This window comes from Myotis yumanensis, unplaced genomic scaffold, assembly GCF_028538775.1.
Source record: "Myotis yumanensis isolate MYYU_CA2020_CCGP unplaced genomic scaffold, mMyoYum1.0.hap1 SCAF_19, whole genome shotgun sequence".
Taxonomy (NCBI): Eukaryota; Metazoa; Chordata; class Mammalia; order Chiroptera; family Vespertilionidae; genus Myotis; species Myotis yumanensis.
Window position 1 is genome coordinate 4,352,442 of NW_027223770.1, and position 18,099 is coordinate 4,370,540.

Below are 18,099 nucleotides of genomic sequence, written 5' to 3' on the forward strand. Positions count from 1 at the left end.
ATGAGCTTTGGGACCAGATAGAACTGAATACAAACCCTGCCTCCAACACTCGCTACCTCTGTGACCTTGGGCAACCTCCCGCCAGCCTCAGTTTCTCATCTTTGAAATGGGGGTAAAGGTAGACCTTTCCCTGCAAGGTTGTCCAGAGGATTCCATGAACTCACGCCTGGAGGCGCTCAGAGTGCAGCACGTGCCTCAGTGAGCATGGCTGCTGTCACTTGCTTCTTGCTTTATAGAAACAAAACAAAACAAAAAACCAAAACCACTACAAACCAGTAGGTTATAATATAAACAAAAAAATTTGGTTAGAAGATTTGGAAGGAATGACTACATTTTTTATTACAAATTTTTAAAAAGAAAGAAAAAGCCTTATGTCTTTTTAAGAGTGCTCACTTACATGCTCTCAAATAAATAATCCTCATAGTAATAATAACCCTCTAAGGCAGCCAGGAAAGTACGAACCCATTTCAAGGATGGAGGAGCCGAGGCCCCTGGAAGTGAAGTGTCTTGCCCAAGGTCAGAGCTGAAACCTGCCTCCGCCCCGCCTCAGCTCTTTGGCCGTTTTGTTGAGCTCTCCCTTGCCCGGGCACCCGAGTGTGGACTGAGCAGCGTTGGCAGAGCCCAGAGTGGGGCTGTGACAGCTTCCCCTCCCCCCTCAGATCCGCTCCGTGATCAGGAGGAGCCGGGAGACAGGCCACGCGCACCCCATGTCCCGGGAGCCCTCCCCTCGCCGCCGGCTGGACCCCGCCACCATGAGCAGGACCCCATCCCAGGAGCGGCTCATCGCAGAGCTGCAGGGGCGGCTGGGCATCCAGCCGGAGGCAGAGGCAGAGGCGGCGGCCGGGGCGGCGGGGGCCTCCACCGAGGACTGGATGACGGAGGGCGTCGTCATCACTGTGCAGCCTCGAGGGAGGCGGGCTGAGGGGCAGCTGGTAGAGAAGGTAGCAGGGAGATGCCCAGGCTCGGCCAGGACCAGGGCTGCGGGCATCCTGGCCAGAGGGGAGCTTGGCGTGTGGGGGTCCTGCATCCTGTGGCCCGGGAGAGACGGGGCAGAGTGGGGAGGCCCGGGAGCTGGGGACGTGGCTTCTGGTGCCCTTGCTGGCTGGGCTGGTGCTTCCTCGCCTTCCTCATCGCTCTCCTTCCTCTCTTCTCCCCAGGTGGTTTTCCCTCCCGGCTCTCCCGTCCCCCTGAGAAGAACCTTCTCTGTTCTGCCTTCTCCTCCTGTCCCTTTCCTCCAGCATCACAGAGAGGCCGCGGCCAGCAGCCCTTCTCCCCCGCCCAGCCTGCCTGCCCCCTCCACCCTGGGGCCCTCAGTTCTTCCCTGTGGGTCACCTGGGGCCCGGAGTGCTGGGCCAGGGCCGCAGGAGGATGTGCAGGGGCCCACCTCGCCCCTTCCTGCACCTCCCACTGTGAGGTCCGTGGGCTGCCAGACCGACGAGGACCCGATGTTCCCCCCGATGCAGGCAGGCCCTGGGCCCCGGCATGAGCCCTACCTCTTCCCCCTGCACACACACACACCTGGTCTCTGTCCATAAGCCCAGCAGGACCGTGTCCTTCCTGAGACCTGGCCTTGACCCTGGATCTCGTTTAACCTGACATCCACACTCCCGCCCCAGCATGTCAGCTGTCCTTTTGCCTGCCTGTGGGCTCCCTTCTGCCTGCCCCTCCCACTGCCCCTCCATCCTGTCCCAGCTCCACCGAGAAAGCTAGGCCCAGAAGAGACCCCAGTACGTCCCTCCCCTGCAGCCCAGGCCCAGCACGTGGGAAGCCTCTGCTCTTGGGCCTCGGGCCCCTTTCCCCCGGGACCCTGCCTGTGGTTGGCTCACCTTCCCTTCTCTCTCCTCACCCTGAGATGCTCTAGACTTTCTGTAGACCTTTCCTCCTGATGTCGGTACTGCCGGTGGGGAGAAAAGCCCTCTCACCCTAAATTCCCTTTGTGAAATGGTCCAACAACAGGGTCTCTTTTTGTTTCTTCCTTAATTAGAACTTTTTTTTTTTTTTATCCTCGTTTTCTCCCCTATTTAAGATCCAGGGCCTGGAACAAAGAGCAGAGGGAGAGCTGTGCTGGGCGGCTGGCTGGCCTCCGAGTGGCAGGCAGAGCAGCCCTGAAGGGCAGGACGAGGGAGGGGTCAGTGCCAAGGCTGGGCTCAGTGTCGTGCGTGCCGTGTTTCCCATGTTTCCCGGGTCAGGCCAGTGGGGTGCCAGGTGTCCCTGACACCAGGAAGTCTTGCGATGTCACTCCCACCTGAAGGGCTCGTGAGGCCCCTGGAGGAGGTTGCACTTCTTGCCTCCATCGGCCCAGGTTCAGGAGGGAGAAAAGCCCCAACCCTGACCTGCCCCTCTCTCTCCACAGTTCATGGCCCAGGGGAAGACAGGGAGCAGCTCTCCTCCCGGGGAGCCCCCAAAGCCCGGGAGCCAGCTGGACAGCATGCTGGGGAGCCTGCAGTCCGACCTGAACAAACTGGGGGTTGCCACAGTCGCCAAGGGAGTCTGCGGGGCCTGCAAGAAGCCCATCGCCGGGCAGGTGATGAGGGGTGGGGGGTGGGGGGGAGAGCGGCAGGTGGGCACAGGGACCTGGCTCCTTAGAAGGGGGCTCCGTAGCAGGCCAGGGCCTTGAGCCACAGCCTGCCTCCCTCCTCAGGTGGTGACGGCCATGGGGAGGACATGGCACCCCGAGCACTTCGTCTGCACCCACTGCCAGGAGGAGATCGGATCCCGCAACTTCTTTGAGCGGGACGGGCAGCCCTACTGTGAAAAGGACTACCACACCCTCTTCTCCCCGCGCTGCTACTACTGCAACGGCCCCATCCTGGATGTGAGTTCCGGGCACGGCGGGGCGGGCAGCGCTGGCTCGTCACCCTCCGAGGGGCAGGGTGTGCCCTCTGAGGCTCGGAGGTTCTGTCACAGGCCCGAGCTCACAGCTGGGATTCAGACCCAGGCCTGGTGCACTGGCACCGCCCTAGTGACCGCGGCCTCCCCCCTCCATCCCAGAACCCTCTGCGGAGACTCCGAGGTGTGGTGGGAGGTGCCGGCTCCCTCTCCCCCCGTGTGACGTCAGGGAAACGCCTCTGAGCCCAAGTCTCTTCCTGTGAAATGGGAGTCCCAGTCCCAGTAGAACCTGTGACCTCAGCCGCACTGAGGATCAAAGGAGAGGGTCTAGCATGTCACCTCCTTCAGGGCATCAGAATCCTCGTGGTGCTCAGAGCACAGTGAAGGGAGACCCCATCCTGGCAGCCTCTGCGGTGCCCTTGGCCGGGGCCGGGCCGGGGGGGAAGGACAGCTCTCGTTGGGGGGACCTGTCCCGTGGGCGCAACTCGGCTCTGACCCCGCACTCGCTTTCACAGAAAGTGGTGACAGCCCTCGACCGGACGTGGCACCCCGAGCACTTCTTCTGTGCCCAGTGCGGCGCCTTCTTCGGGCCTGAAGGTACGGCAGCAGGCTCACTGGCCGCCCCGGGTGCGCCGGGGAGGGGGCTTTGCTGATGTTGGAGTCAGGGCTCCACCTCTGGAGGCCCTCACTCTGCCCCACAAAACCCGCTCCTCAGGGTTCCACGAGAAAGATGGCAAAGCCTATTGCCGGAAGGATTACTTCGACATGTTCGCGCCCAAGTGTGGCGGCTGCGCCCGGGCCATCCTGGAGAACTACATCTCGGCCCTCAACACCCTCTGGCACCCTGAGTGCTTCGTGTGCCGGGTAAGGAGCCCCTTGCGCCCGCTTCTGCGGGGCACCGACCCGGCTGGTGTGGCTCAGTGGTTGAGCATTGATTTGTGAACTAGGAGGTCACGGTTCAATTCCTGGTCAGGGCACATGCCCAGGTTGTGGGCTCAGTCCCCAGTTGGGGGCGTGCAGGAGGCAGCGATCAGTGATTCTCTCATCATTGATGTTTCTGTCTCTCTCCCTCTCCCTTCCTCTTTGAAATCAATAAAAATATATTTAAAAGGGGGGGGGCACTGGTAAGCCAGGAGAGAAGGGCCTCCCTCACTGCGCTCTCTGGATGCAACTTGGAGGCTTTGTTCGCGGTTATTAACGGGGTGAGCAGCAGGGGGACACTTCCTCAAGCCCAGTGGTCCTGGGCCAGGCCTTGTACTGAGGGGGGAGAAACCAGGAGCAAGCCCATGTGTCTCCAGCCTCGTCCTGTGTGGCGGCCCCTCCCGTTCGGGAGAAGGGCACGTGGGGGATTCAATGTGAGAATGCAAACTTTTCGCAGCTCCAAGGAATTGGCCGTTGGTTTTTAAGCTTTAATCTGGGGGGGAGCCCATACCTGTTACTGGGGATCAGCAAGGGCCCTCCGACCAAATAAGTTTGGGAAACATTGTTCATTTCAGCGCCAGGGTTTCGGGGCACACAGTACAGCCTCCTGGGTAAGTGCCCAGGCGTCAGACCTGTGTTTAACTCCAGGCTCTGCCACTTCGTGGCGGCATGACCGTGGGCAAGTCACTTAGCTCTCATGCCTCATCCCGTCTCTATTGGGAATTCAGTTGCGTTTCGCACAGCACTTGGCACGTAGGAAATGCTCAGCCAGTGGGAGTGTGGTGACCCCGACTGTCTCCTGCCCATCGTCCCGAAGCGGCCTCAGCCCCCTGCCCCAGCTGAGCCCCCTTTCCTCCGCCTCACCCCCTCTTCCGCCGGCAGGAATGCTTCACGCCGTTTATCAACGGCAGCTTCTTCGAGCACGACGGGCAGCCCTACTGCGAGGTGCACTACCACGAGCGGCGCGGCTCGCTGTGCTCCGGCTGCCAGAAGCCCATCACCGGCCGCTGCATCACCGCCATGGCCAAGAAGTTCCACCCGGAGCACTTCGTCTGTGCCTTCTGCCTCAAGCAGCTCAACAAGGGCACCTTCAAGGAGCAGAATGACAAGCCTTACTGTCAGAACTGCTTCCTCAAGCTCTTCTGCTAGAGCCCTCGTCCCTCCAGCTGCCCTGTCCCCTGGCCCAGCCTCCCCAACCGCTACTGTGACCCAGAGGCCTCGCCCAGGGCTGCAGGGCCAAGCCCGACTGAAACTGGAACCTGTGTCCTGGCTGTGCAGGGTGGCAAGAGGGCTCAAAGGGTGCCCCCTGCTTTTCATCCTCTGCCAGGGCCTCTGGGCCTCCCCCTCCTCCTGCAGCTGTCCCCAGGCTGCCAGCTCCTCATCCTCCCCGGAGGGGGGCTGGGGGCCCCACCCCACGAACCCGCCTGGCCTGGCCAGCACCCCACACTGGAGCCATCTCTTACTCATTTCAGCAGTGGAGCAGGGCGCGGGCAGGCAGGGTCAGATGGGGTCTCTTTTTATCTTTATTTCCGTCCGACCAAATTATCCTTGTTCTGAGAATCCTGGGGGACACCCTCCCTCCAGACAAAACCAGCATCAACCCATCCACCCGAGGGCCGCAGTGCCCAGGGGCCACGGAAGGTTCCTGGTGCTCCTCCTGCCCTTCCAGTTGCCCCAGGTCGGGACCACTGCCCTGCCCATCTCTGCTCTGATTCTACTGAGACAGACTCTCCAGCAATAATGTTTATAGTCACTTCCTCCGTCTCGGACGGTGGGAGGGGGGCGTTTCACCTCGAGCCTGGACACTGTGCCGACTTTGATAGATTTCTACACTGAGGTTTGAATTCCTATCATTGGAGTTGCTTTTACTTCTCTGTACAAAATGATTTTGAAGAGATTTTAAAGACATCCCCTTTTGTACTCCTCCTTGTCCACCGCCACCGGTCCTGTGGGGCAGTGGCCGTGGGACAGGGTTCGCCTTGTACTGAGGGCTAGGGGTGGGGAAGCCATTTGTATTTTATTTTTTCTTAGCATAAGCAGGTGAAGTGGGAGCAGCTCTGAGACTCCCCTTCTTTCCTTCACGGCTCCCAGGACTGTTTTATAAACTGCTGTATTTTGAAATCCCTTCCTTACTACCCAGGCCAGCAAGCTCTTAACTGAAATGGCCTACGGGTGTCTCGCCCCTTTGGGCCTAGGATTCTGAACCTCATCCGTCCTGTTCCCTAGTGAGGAGAAGGGGAAAGGATGCTTTGGGGGTGCTGTTTCCTGTCTAAGCCATTAGGAGCATCTGCTCCCCTGTGAACTCTTTGGCACCCAAGAGAACCCCCCGAACACTCTCGCCTCCTCACTGCTTCTCTGGGCTCCTTCTGCCTCCTCAGGAAAGCTGGGATCTGGTTTTGACCGTTGGTCTTGTTGATTCCACTGGGCGCATCACTTCCCCAATCCCTGCCCTCCTTGGAAACGAGGTCTGGGGGAAGGGCCCGGCTTGTTGCAAGGCAGTCTGGGCGGAGGGACGGATCTGCTGAAGCCATGGAAAGGCCCCAGAGCTTTGCTTTCTCCCCCAAGGATGACACAGGAGCAGGCAGGCCCGGGTTCATGGCCAGCAGAGGGGGCCCCAGTGGATCTACAGGGGGTGAGATCCTAGCAGAGGCTCAGCGCGCTGGGGTTTCAGATGAAGGTCCCTCCTTCAAGGCAGGGCTGGGAGCAGCCAGGTCTGGGCAGGTCAAAGGTATGACGTCCCTACTTGCACCCATAGGCCTTATTGCTCTGTTTACAGTGACCCGCCCTAGACCCCACTCCTAGAGGGAAGGGTTTCTGGGGTCCATCCTCTGGGTCAATGGTTATTTGATGAATTGATTTTAATTTTTTTCTCTGTAAACTTTTTTAACCTGGCTTTTCCTCATTTCAGTTCCTGTGATTTATGCCAATAAAGTTTGCCATTATTTTGACCTGTGCTGGAGCGTTTTCTTTGTGGTCTGAGATAACAACTTAGTCCCAGAAGAGAGACCAAACCCTCCTAGACTCACAAGGACCACAGTTTGAGGATAGATCATCCATGCTCCCTTACGTGAGGCAAAAAGCCCTGGGGGTGGGGCCCTTGCCCCACAGGATTCTGGTCCGTGAGCACTGGTCCTCCTGGCTTCCCATGTGAGCTTGGTTGGCCAGGGCAGGCTGGGGAGCAGCCTTATTGGGCCCTGCCTAGGTCAGGGCCTGCGCTAAGTTTTGTCCTGGATTCCCCACGGGCATCCTCACGTTGGCCTGTGGCTGGCTTTACACTCATTTGCAGATGGGGAAAGAGGTTCAGAGAGGTGAACGGACATGCAGAAGGCAACCTGAGTGCAGACAGGATGTATGAACTCAAGGCTTGCCTCTGCCAGTGTTCCTGCACTGACCAACCCCCGCCCCCTAACCCCCCATGTACTGACACAACACTGCGTGTCAACTGAAGGGGGCGGACTGATAGTTGGCGATTGGTCTCTACTTCCCCCTGGTGGTCATGTTCCTATTTGCAGGCTACCTCACTTTTGTCAGCCAGAACTTCAGTCCTGCTCCCGACCCCAGTTCTCCCCACGACCTACACCCGTCTTCCGGCCTCAGTTCCCCTTTGTTTGGAATGGCCCTCCAAAGCCGCATGTTGAATTCTAGTCTGAACCCTGCCCATTTCACAGTGAGCTCAGAAGTGAAAATTACCTTCAACCCTCACCCAAAGATAATTACTTGGTTTATCCTTCCCGCTCATGTTTGATTTATTTTACTTATAGAAATGGATATAGTACACTACCTTGTAATTTGCTTCCTCACTCAAGTGTACTCTCTATTTCCCCATGTCAATAAATATAGATCTGCATCATTTTTTAATGGTTTCATGGTATTCCATTATATTGATGTTCTATAATTAGAAATATTTATGTCATCAGAGCCAGGATGTCTTGGGAAGGTAACTGTATGTATATCTTTGGGAAAGTGTGTTTAGGGGGAGACTCTCAGGGTTTGGAAGGAACTACAGCATAGTGAGGCCCATGGGCTATGACTTTCTGTAGATTTCAGTTCTGACGCCATCGTTAACTGGCTGAGGGACTTGGGGAAAATATTTAACCTCTGAATTTTCTCATCGATAAAACGGAAATACTAAGACGGTGTTGATATTGTTGCAAATGTCAACAGTGCTAATGTGCGCAAAGTACTCAGCACAACGCTGAGCAGGCAGCAGTAATACCTTGTCATGACACAGCAATACCTTGTCATGACACAGCGACCTTAGCAGTAATCAGCTCCAGCATTTCTCTAAACTGGGTCATCATCAGAGGCACTAGGAAGCTTTAAAACAAAATATAGAGGTTTCTAACTTGGTCAAGTGCAAAGGGTAAAGGTAGGGAGAAACACCTCTTCTGCTGTAGGATCTAAGCTCATTCATTAAAAAACACACGAGAGTACAATCGTTCAAATAAGTGTTGAATGAATGTATAATAAAAGAAACTAGCATTTGTAGTAAATTCCTCCTGCATTCCAGGAACTGTGTTAAGTCTTCACAAATAGCTCAGGTAATCCTCATAACAAGTCTAGAATGTGGATACTCTTACCCCATTTTACAGGTATGGAATGAGAAACAGTGTCAACAAGGTGAAATCATTTCCAAGAACAAGAAGGTCAGGTCATCTGACTGCAAACCCTGCATTCATACGTTCAACAAATACTTTTTATGAGCCCGGGCTGGTGCAGCTCAGTTGGTGGGGTGCTGTCCTGTGCACTGAGAGACCACTGGTTAGCTTTCTGGTCAGGGCACACGCCCAGGTTGCCACTCCATTTCTGGTAGGGAGTGTGCAGGAGGCAGCTGACAGATGTTTCTCTTTCTTTCATCGATGTTTCTATCTCCCTCGCAGTTCCTTTCTCCCTAAAATCAATAAAAACATATTAAAAAACAAATATTTATGATATGCCTACTATGTGCTAGGCACAAAGCAAAAATTTCTGCCTTGCAGAGCTTGTATTCTTGCAGGGAGAGACAGACAAATAACTATATATATAAAAGTCTAATATGCAAAGTGTCCCCTCAGGAGTTCAACTGGGAGACTGGGAGTTCAATCACTTGCTATGACATGCGGTGATCACCAGGGGGTGGCGCTGAATGAAGGAAGGCCCCGGCCAGCAGCCCAATGCCCTGATTGGCTCTGATTGCTGGCCAGGCCTAGGGACCCTACCTGTGCACAAATTTCATGCACCAGGCCTCTAGTGTAATAAGTAAACTACATAATGTGTTACAAAGTGTAAGTGCTACCAAAAAAAAAAACAAAAACAAAAAACAGAGTAAGGGAGAAGTGGGAGTGATTATTTGAAACTATTTTTTTTGGTAGTAATTTTAAAAAAAGCAAATCAGAGTAGGCCTGTTTTAGCAGGTGATATTTGAGCCAAACTGTGATGGAGGTGTCACACATGTGGATATAGACAAGGAGCCTTCCAGGAAGAGGAAACAGTTGGTGTAAGAACCCTCAAGGGGCACATTGTCTGGCTGGAAGGGAATGAGTCAGTAGAAAAATAGGGGATATGATTGTAGGAGTAGAGGTGGAGAGCAGATGATGTAGCCCAAGCATGTCAAACTCAAAGGCTAACACGAGCCAAATAAGCAAGGTTTAAGTTTATGTGGGCTGCAAAAAAACAAAAGTTTCAATTTTCATAGAAACATAGGTTTATTTCGCTGGAGACATGCTGAATAAAAGGGCTGAAATAAATGAGTAACCATTAACGTAAAATAATAGAACATTTTAATAAATATTTTTTCTTGAACATGAACTTACCAGACACTGAATAACTGAACAAATTAATAAGTGTAACGCAGATAAACCTATTTTCTTGTTCTCCGAAAGCGAAATATTTCCTGTTGCGCACACCAAACAAGTCAGTCCAAGACTAATGAGGTGGCCATCGGCTGCTAAAATATTCGCTGATAGTATCAGTGGACAGAAATGGTGCGCCTGCGCGTAAGGCAGGGAAATGAATGCAACACGATGATAGTAATCAGTCATTAGCGAACGTTGTAGTTCGTTATTAATAACTAAATATAACAGGATATTAAGTTATGAAATTTTTATTAAAACGTTTCTTACATACCGTTATATTGGCTGGGCTGCAAAAATATTCGTTGTAGGCTGCAAACCGCCCGCGGGCCGCGAGTTTGACATGCTTGATGTAGGGTCTTGTAGGCCAGTTAAGTTTTAATCTTTTTACTTTGCGGGAAATGGGAAGCCTTTGAAGAATTTTGAACGGATGAGGAAATGATCCGACTGTTCTATTTACTTATTTTTTGATCCGACTGTTTTAAGTGATCCCTCTGTTTGGTAGGGGAAGGGCACACTATAGAGGGGACAGGGACCATTCTGTTTCTAAGGCCTGTGCAACGTCATCCTCTAGTTTGCGACCTGCCAGGGGGCGGGGAAACGGGACCGGACCGGACCGAGTCCACAGATTCTAGCGCCTTCGCAAAGCAGCTCCAGCCCAGCAGAGGGAAGCAGCTCGCAGAGAGCGCCTCCAACCCCAGGCAGCGCTTCCTTAACTTCCTATTTGAAGGCGGCTTCCTGCAGGCTGGAGTGGCAGCTGTGTCACCCAATGGCTGCGTGCGTTCCTTCTGCTTCGCCAGACAGGCGTCGGCGCCAGCCAATAGGTGGGGGTGCTGTCTAAGGCTTCTGATTGGCTGCTTCGTTTCCTTATAAAAGGGGCGCGCCGGCGCACGGCCTTCCTCTCGCCAGGCGTCCTCGTGGGAGGTTCGTGTGGCTGCCGAGTGGCGCCGGGGACGGGCGGCGGGAAGGATGGGCGTCTTTGCGGGGCAGCTGGGAGGCCGCGGGGTCCAGGCTTATGCGGCCCGGGGCTGCGGCCGAGGCTCGCGCTCTGCCCGCGGTGGCCGCGCAGCCAGGCCAGGCCGGCGGGCTCCGCGCGCGGCCTGCTCCGTAGATAGGCCTCGGGTTTGAGGCCGGCGGGCGGTGGGCGCGGCGTGCTTGAGCCTCCTCTCTCTTCCCAGTGACATCGTCTTTAAACCCTGCGTGGCAATCCCTGACGCACCGCCGTGATGCCCAGGGAAGACAGGGCGACCTGGAAGTCCAACTACTTCCTTAAGATCATCGTAAGTGCGGGGTGGATCGCGGCCGCCATCGTGCTCCTCGGCCGCGGGCTAAGAGGGCCGTCAGCTCCCAGGTGCCGGGCTGCTGAATCGGGCCATTTCAGGCAAATCTCACTGAACCTTTCAGGATTTCCAAAGGTCTGCGTGCCACCCCCACCTGTTGCAGATACACAGGCTCGGGCACTTACTGGCTCCCAAGAGCTAAGTGGCGTTAATTCATTCCCAGGTCTGTCTGGCATTCAGACGGCGCTCATCATACTCTCACTTCTCTGCTCCCATCTTTGGGAAGGCGAGAGGCAGTGAGTGACTCATAAAAAGTCAAGTTGGTGCACATTCAGGTCCTGCCAGTCAAGAAACCCAATGTCTAAGTGAATGCTCCCATTACGAAGGCCTTGGGGTGGGTCCTCCCTGCTTAACAGGATGGTACAATGATCCCACACCCACAACCCAGATTTTACAAGTAGGGTTTTGTTGTATTTGCTTTATGTCGTGTTTTGAGCGCTGTAAATCCAGCCTTATGTGGAATGTTTTTTGCTGTTAAGTCATTTTAGTGAGTCAGAAACATACCTCATAACTGGGAAATGTTAAAAAATGAGAGCTAAAATTAAAATTTTTCTGATTGAATGTACCAACCCAGTTTTTACTATCCATACTCAGCAAGCAAATCTTTGACAAATCTGGCAGTGTTACCACCCAGGTGGCTCCTGAGGGAGGAGTTGGCCCAATGTGAGTCACTTCAAAAGCATAGAAGAAAGGGAGTGAGATGGAAACCAGCCATTGTGGGGTTGCTTTCTCTTGATTTTTAAAAATTTTTGTTAATTAATTGATTTTTAGAGAGAGAAGCATCAGTTTGCTCTTCTACTTATTGATGCATTCATTGGTTGATTCTTGTATGTGCCCTGACTGGGAATTGAACTCAAAACCCTGGCATATCGGGACAATGATCTATCTCCTGATGTTCCCCCCCCCCTCCCCCCCCTTCTTTCCTCCTGTTAAACTTGGCTTGTTTCTGCCTGGTTTTTGTAGCAACTTCTGGATGATTATCCAAAATGTTTCATCGTGGGAGCAGACAATGTGGGCTCCAAGCAGATGCAGCAGATCCGCATGTCCCTCCGAGGGAAGGCTGTGGTGCTGATGGGCAAGAACACCATGATGCGCAAGGCCATCCGAGGGCACCTGGAGAACAACCCGGCTCTGGAGAAGTCAGTCAGTCCTCTGGGCATCTTTGTCTTTCCTCCTCTGTGGCCTTCTCCCCTTTCCTGGAGAAGAATGGTGCTGAAAGGTGACCACTCTAACCTTCTCTTTGCAGACTGCTGCCTCATATCCGGGGGAATGTGGGCTTTGTGTTCACCAAGGAGGACCTCACTGAGATCCGGGACATGCTGCTGGCCAATAAGGTAAGAGGAGAGTCAGGTTGGCTAAAGAGACCTTATCAATTTTGGTTCCTTAAAAGCCAAATTCTCAGGTTATATCTGTGGAGGGAGAACTCATATTTCTTATTTTTGTTCAGGTGCCAGCTGCTGCCCGTGCTGGTGCCATTGCCCCGTGTGAAGTCACTGTGCCAGCCCAGAATACTGGTCTCGGGCCAGAGAAGACCTCCTTCTTCCAGGCTCTGGGCATCACCACTAAAATCTCCAGGGGCACCATTGAAATCCTGGTGAGTGGACCTGGCTTGCCGGTACTAGCCAGGCCAGTGGTGGGGGCCCCTTGGCTGTCAACCTGCTGAATGTTCAGGTGTTAACTTGTTACCTTGTCCTACAGAGTGATGTCCAACTGATTAAGACTGGAGACAAAGTGGGAGCCAGCGAAGCCACACTGCTGAACATGCTGAACATCTCCCCCTTCTCCTTTGGGCTGATCATCCAGCAGGTGTTTGACAATGGCAGCATCTACAACCCGGAAGTGCTTGACATCACAGAGGAAACTCTGCATTCCCGCTTCCTGGAGGTACATGTTGCCCTTTCCAGGCTCGTACATTAATGGTTGAGAGTATGCCTAGCTTCAGACTGAATCCTGGCCACTCCTTTGAAACCAAGTGTGTAACCAAGGACAGTTTAATGTCTGGCCTCAGTTTCCTCATCTGTGAAATGGCAGTAATGATACGATATAAGATTGTTGAGAATGAATGAATTAATGAGTATAAAGCCTTAGAACAGTGCTGGATAAATAGGGCTATTCTAGGGCTTGGAATAACGTATGACTCACTCTAGCTATTTTTTGGAAGTCTCACTAGTGGATGCAAAGTTCTCATCTAGCATTATTTAAACATTTTTCTCTCATGGAACTCAATGGTTATGTTAATAGTTTATATTTTTTACAAAATAGTGGCTTTTGTAGTAATCATCATCATGGTACAGTAATACCAATGATGGGAATAAGGGTAAAAAGCATTTATGAATTTCTGGGTTTGAATTGCCCTGCCAGAAGCATTTGGTGTGAAGTATCCCTGTGTGAGACTAAGATGCTAGTCCAGCAAGTCTTACCTGCCATTGAGCTTTGCTTGGACTTCACTATCTTCTCTTTTCTCTAAGATATCTCACCTAAAATATAATTTTCCCTTCCCTCCACAGGGTGTCCGCAATGTTGCCAGCGTATGCCTTCACATTGGTTACCCAACTGTTGCATCAGTACCCCATTCTATCATCAATGGGTACAAGCGAGTTCTGGCTTTGTCTGTGGAGACTGATTACACCTTCCCACTTGCTGAAAAGGTAAAAGAACCTACTGGGACCGTGTGGGTCTGACAGCAGGGGGATAAATGGCAGCCTGCTGAGTGATCGCTTTTATGATCATATTTTAGTAGCAAGATAATGTTTTTAGATATATTTTTATTGATTTCAGAGAGGGTGAGAAAGATAGAAACATCAGTGATGAGAGAATCATTGATTGGCTGCCTCCTACATGCTCCCAACTGGGGATCGAGCCTGCAACCTGGGCATGTGCCCTTGACCGTAATCGAACCCAGGACCCTTCAGTCCGCAGGCCGATGCTCTAGCCACTGAGCCAAACTGGCTAGGGTGCAGATAACATTTTTTGACTATACTTGAGAGGTCGGGGCATGGGATGTGTGTCCTTGACTTTAGAAATAACAAGAGACACTAGATCCTAAGAGGGTTAGTTAATGGGTAAGAGCTGGGCTTAAGCTCACAAGGTCATGCCCAAGCTGTCATCCTGTCTGGTCACTTTCAGGGAAGGCTTGGAAATTTGTTGTTCCTTAATCTAGAGCTCTACAAAGGCTGATAGGTTGTGGATGACCATTTTGACTGCACTTTTCCCCTTGCTTTAGGTCAAGGCCTTCTTGGCTGATCCATCTGCTTTTGTGGCTGCTGCCCCTGTGGCCGCTGCCACCACTGCTGCTCCTGCTGCTGCTGCAGCCCCAGCCAAGGTTGAAGCAAAGGAAGAGTCGGAGGAGTCGGACGAGGATATGGGATTTGGTCTCTTTGATTAATTACCAAAAAGCAACCAGCTCAGCCAACTCTATTTGAGAAACAAGGAAATAAAGCTTACTTCTCTTAAAAGCCTCTGGACTCTTCATTTTGTGTGTTTTGAGGTTTATAGTATTGTATACTAGAAACTAAAACCATACAGCTTTATTTAGAGTTGACATTTGGGAATCCTCTTTATAAATGAAATGCTGGTCTCCTAACATCCAATACTTTTTCAGGCCCAGCCAACTTTAACTATTTGTTTTTCTTTTAATAACAAATTTATTGGGACATTATAATACTAGAATTATTACCATGGCCATGGGCTACTAGTCTGGGTTCCTCTTAAGATTTTTCTTTAATATTTCTATTGATTTCAGAGAGGGAGAAACATCAATGTTATAGAATCATTGATCAGCTGCCTCCTGCACGCCCCACAATGGGGATGAGCCCTGGCATGTGCCCTGACCAGGAATTGAACTGTGATCTGGTTCATAGGTTGACCCTCAACCACAAGCCACGCTGGCTGGGCTCTAAGATTCTTCGAGTAGGTTTAATGTCAGGCACTTCAAACTGGTGATTATTTTAAAGATAAAAACGTGCTGCTTGTTGAAAGGGTAGGTGTGAGTCTGACCATTGCTAGTTAGAGGGCCAATACCAGATGTGCAGCACCCCGTTCTCTCTAGTTGGCAGATGGGCGGGCTGAGTAAGGGGCAACTATCAGAACCTTGAGGCCTGGCCTCCCGCCTGCAGCCTTGGCTCAAGTGCCCAGCCCGGGGCCTTCATTTCCCCTCGGGCATCCTTCCCTGGCCGCCACAGCCACCTTTGTTCTCTAACTCTGATCTGTCCACCAGGGCTACAGCGGACAGGACACCAGTTTCCGGTCTCCCTTTTACCTACTTCAGTTCTTGCCATGCAGGAAACACGTTTCCCTAAAGACCTGCGGGTCAAGTGGGCGGGAGGCTGCGGGGCGGTCTCACCGAGGTACAAACCCCCTGGTCCCCGAGGCCAGACCGACAAGGGCGCCGGGACCGGGGCCGGGAGGCCGCTGTCATCGGTCACCGGTGGCGGGCCCTCCGCCCTCCTGACTTCCAAGCCCGGGCGGTACAGCGGCGACGAACTCCCAGCCTCGCCCTGCCGCGTGGGCCGCGCCGTGACCCGGAAGCGCTCCGGAAGCAGTTCCGGAGTCAGCGCCGGTAGGATGGCGGCGGACACGCAGGTGAGGCGGGTGTCTGCGGGGCCAACGCGGCCAGCGACTGGGCGTGCATGGCGGCCCCCGGGCGGGACCGCTCGTGTCGCCAGTCCAGGGGTCCCGGGGGCGGCGGCAGCGAAGGGCGCGGCCCAGGGGCCCCCTCGGTCCGGCTTCTCACGGCTCCGGGTCCGGGCCGGGCGGCGCAGACTGAACCCGGACTCGAAGAGTCAGGGGCTCCGGCCCCGGTTTCGGCAGCTGGACCCGGGCGGGCGCGGGCTCTCCCCGACCCTGACGTGGCAGAAGTTCACCTCTGGGAGGCTCGACTCCATTTCCCGGAAGCCCCCCTGAGCCCGGCCGGGGCCAGCTGTCCTTAAGCTTACCATTCAGCGGATGTTTCTGGGGCACCTACTGCGTGCAGGGCCTCACAGCAGGGTCTCTGCGTTCAGACCCGGCTAAGTTTGGAGCCCCAGCTCGTCGATTTCTAGGAGGCGCTCGGCAAGTGACTTAACCCCACCAAGTCTCAGTCTTTTCATCTATCAAAAGCGGCTAAAAATAATACCGATCGACACCCTATACTGTAGGGTGTCGTGAGGACGCGGTGAGATGAGGCAGAGCGCCTTATGTGTTGGTTTTTATTAGGTTGAGGGTTAGATTAAAAAATCACCGAGGAAGAGCCCTGTCACCCGTGAGTGTTGTCAGCGTTGGCTGCCTTGTAGTCCAGGGAAGGACTTGGGAAAACGCTTTCATTCCACCCCAGCCTCGTTTGTAGTTGTGTTTTCGAGTAAGAAGGCAATATTAAGGGGAAAAGAAGCAGGTGTCTAAGGAACAGCTTGGCCCACTCGGGTCTCCAGGGTGAGGACATTAATCGATTATGATATGGCGACCACTTAACCTAAACATTCAAGAGATACTTGGAGTCTCCTGTGCAAGGGGCAGGAACTTCGTTTCAAGGTGAAATATTTTGAAAGCCTCTGAGTCTTGGGTATTTTTAAAGGGGTTAGAGTTAGACTCTCAACCTGTGGGTTGCGACCCCTTTGGCGGTCAAACGACCCTTTCACAGGGGTCGCCTAAGACCATCCTGCATATCAGATATTTACATTACGATTCATAACAGTAGCAACAATACAGTTATGAAGCAGCAACGAAAATAATTTTATGGTTGGGTCACAACATGAGGAACTGTATTTAAAGGGCCAGAAGGTTGAGAACCATTGGGTTAGAGGAACACATGTTGAATGTTTAATATTCTCGAAAGCGCAAAAAACCCCACTAGAGCTGTATTGTTCACGTGGCTAATTAATTGCCAAGTAGTTACTTGAGTTAGTTAAAATTAAAAATAAGATCTTTAGTTGTACTAGCACCGTGGTTGGCAAACTGCGGCTCGCGAGTCACATGCGGCTCTTTGGCCCCTTGAGTGTGGCTCTTCCTAAGCCTTAGCAGTACCCTAATTAAGTTAATAACAATGTACCTACCTATATAGTTTAAGTTTAAAAAGTTTGGCTCTCAAAAGACATTTCAATCGTTGTACTGTTGATATTTGGCTCTGTTGACTAATGAGTTTGCCGACCACTGTACTAGCACATTTCAGTGCATGGGTAGCCACGTGTGGCCAGTGGCTACTGCATTGGACAGTGCAAAAGACCATGGCCATCATCACAGAAGGTTCTAGTGGACAGTGCTACTCAGAGAAGCTGTGAACTTGAAAGCTGTTTGCCTCTGATCTCACCAGCCAGTGACTTTTTGAAGGGTCTTAGTGTGCCTGCCCCAGGTTTGTTCTGACAGGGTCTCAAGTGGGTAACAAGGCAGACCGAGATGAGGTGAGAAAGCACAATTATGAACTTGAGGGTTAATTTAAAAAGCTGTGCAGGATAGTAAAAAGTTTATTAAATGGAAGTTAATACTGTTTACATATACTGTTAACATTGACTACTGAGCTAGCCCATATTATGAAACTGAGAAATTGTGTGGGGAACATGTGTGTGGTGAGCTATGGTAGAAAGACAAAACTGAAAAAATGAAGAAGTAACAGCACAAGCAAGTTATTTAAAACAATTTTTTAAAAAATTTTTGTTAATTCTCACCCAAGGATATTTTTCCCATTGATTTTCAGAGAGAGTTGAAGGGATGGGGAGAGATGGGGAGAGAGAGAAACATCAATGTGAGAGAGACACATTGATTGGTTACCTCTCCGCACACGCCCTGACCAGGGCCAGGGATCAAGCCTGCAATTGACTTACGTGCCCTTAACTGGAGTCGAACCCGTGACCTTTCTGTCAGTGGGTTGACACTTTAACCACTGAACCAAAACGGCTAGGGCACAAACAAGTTATTAAGCGATATGGAGACAACTACCAAAATAATCAGCCAGAATTGGTGAGACTGGTCTTTATAGCAAACCTCCCAGAATTCTTCGACTTAGACTTTTTAATTATATGCATATATGACTATAAAGACAAAAGGCAATATTAAAACAAATCATTTATGCAGAAGACAGTTTTGGACACAAGTTTACTCATTGCCAATAGAATTATAGAAGGAGAGAAGTATAAGGAAAACAGCATTTTATTTCTTTGCACCCTTGAATCTTATTTTACTGGGAAGGCCTGTCTGTGAAATACACTTGG

At 52.2% G+C, this 18,099-nt stretch overlaps 3 protein-coding genes and 1 long non-coding RNA gene across 8 annotated transcripts in view; 3 read left to right on the forward strand and 1 right to left on the reverse strand.

The window, feature by feature from the left end:
* PXN (paxillin) overlaps window positions 1–6,698 on the forward strand; it is a 47,039-nt gene extending 40,341 nt beyond the window's left edge. Inside the window, exons 8-14 of one of the 4 annotated variants that reach the window (XM_070399874.1) lie at window positions 660–1,463; window positions 2,027–2,128; window positions 2,354–2,524; window positions 2,642–2,815; window positions 3,345–3,426; window positions 3,545–3,693; window positions 4,633–6,698. In XM_070399874.1, coding sequence (XP_070255975.1) covers window positions 660–1,463; window positions 2,027–2,128; window positions 2,354–2,524; window positions 2,642–2,815; window positions 3,345–3,426; window positions 3,545–3,693; window positions 4,633–4,899 — 1,749 coding nt within the window. In that variant the 3' untranslated portion in view covers window positions 4,900–6,698. The remainder of the gene's footprint in view (window positions 1–659; window positions 1,464–2,026; window positions 2,129–2,353; window positions 2,525–2,641; window positions 2,816–3,344; window positions 3,427–3,544; window positions 3,694–4,632) is intronic. The other 3 variants (XM_070399871.1, XM_070399872.1, XM_070399873.1) reach the window with 3 other exon arrangements.
* Window positions 6,699–8,195: 1,497 nt separating this feature from the next.
* LOC138997981 (uncharacterized) lies at window positions 8,196–10,120 on the reverse strand. The gene is made up of 2 exons (XR_011469058.1): window positions 9,856–10,120; window positions 8,196–8,641 (listed from the first exon to the last, which is right to left on the reverse strand). It is a non-coding gene; the product is annotated as an uncharacterized lncRNA (long non-coding RNA).
* Window positions 10,121–10,486: 366 nt separating this feature from the next.
* On the forward strand, window positions 10,487–14,379 carry RPLP0 (ribosomal protein lateral stalk subunit P0). The gene is made up of 8 exons (XM_070399521.1): window positions 10,487–10,505; window positions 10,760–10,861; window positions 11,885–12,060; window positions 12,168–12,255; window positions 12,369–12,515; window positions 12,620–12,805; window positions 13,429–13,569; window positions 14,145–14,379. The coding sequence occupies exons 2-8, from the start codon at window positions 10,808–10,810 to the stop codon at window positions 14,304–14,306; spliced, it is 954 nt and encodes a 317-aa protein (XP_070255622.1). The 5' UTR covers window positions 10,487–10,505; window positions 10,760–10,807; the 3' UTR covers window positions 14,307–14,379.
* Window positions 14,380–15,475: 1,096 nt separating this feature from the next.
* GCN1 (GCN1 activator of EIF2AK4) overlaps window positions 15,476–18,099 on the forward strand; it is a 55,443-nt gene continuing 52,819 nt past the window's right edge. For both annotated transcript variants that reach the window (XM_070400071.1, XM_070400072.1), the window contains exon 1: window positions 15,476–15,502. In XM_070400071.1, the coding sequence (XP_070256172.1) occupies window positions 15,485–15,502 (18 nt within the window). In that variant the 5' untranslated portion in view covers window positions 15,476–15,484. The remainder of the gene's footprint in view (window positions 15,503–18,099) is intronic.

Excerpts from the sequence above, each read along its gene's own strand:
- RPLP0 (XM_070399521.1), top strand. The coding sequence starts at position 10,808 with ATGCCCAGGGAAGACAGGGCGACCTGGAAGTCCAACTACTTCCTTAAG. Across the intron at positions 10,862-11,884 it reads ACTACTTCCTTAAGATCATC|CAACTTCTGGATGATTATCC; the intron begins GTAAGTGCGGGG and ends TGGTTTTTGTAG. Across the intron at positions 12,256-12,368 it reads ACATGCTGCTGGCCAATAAG|GTGCCAGCTGCTGCCCGTGC; the intron begins GTAAGAGGAGAG and ends ATTTTTGTTCAG.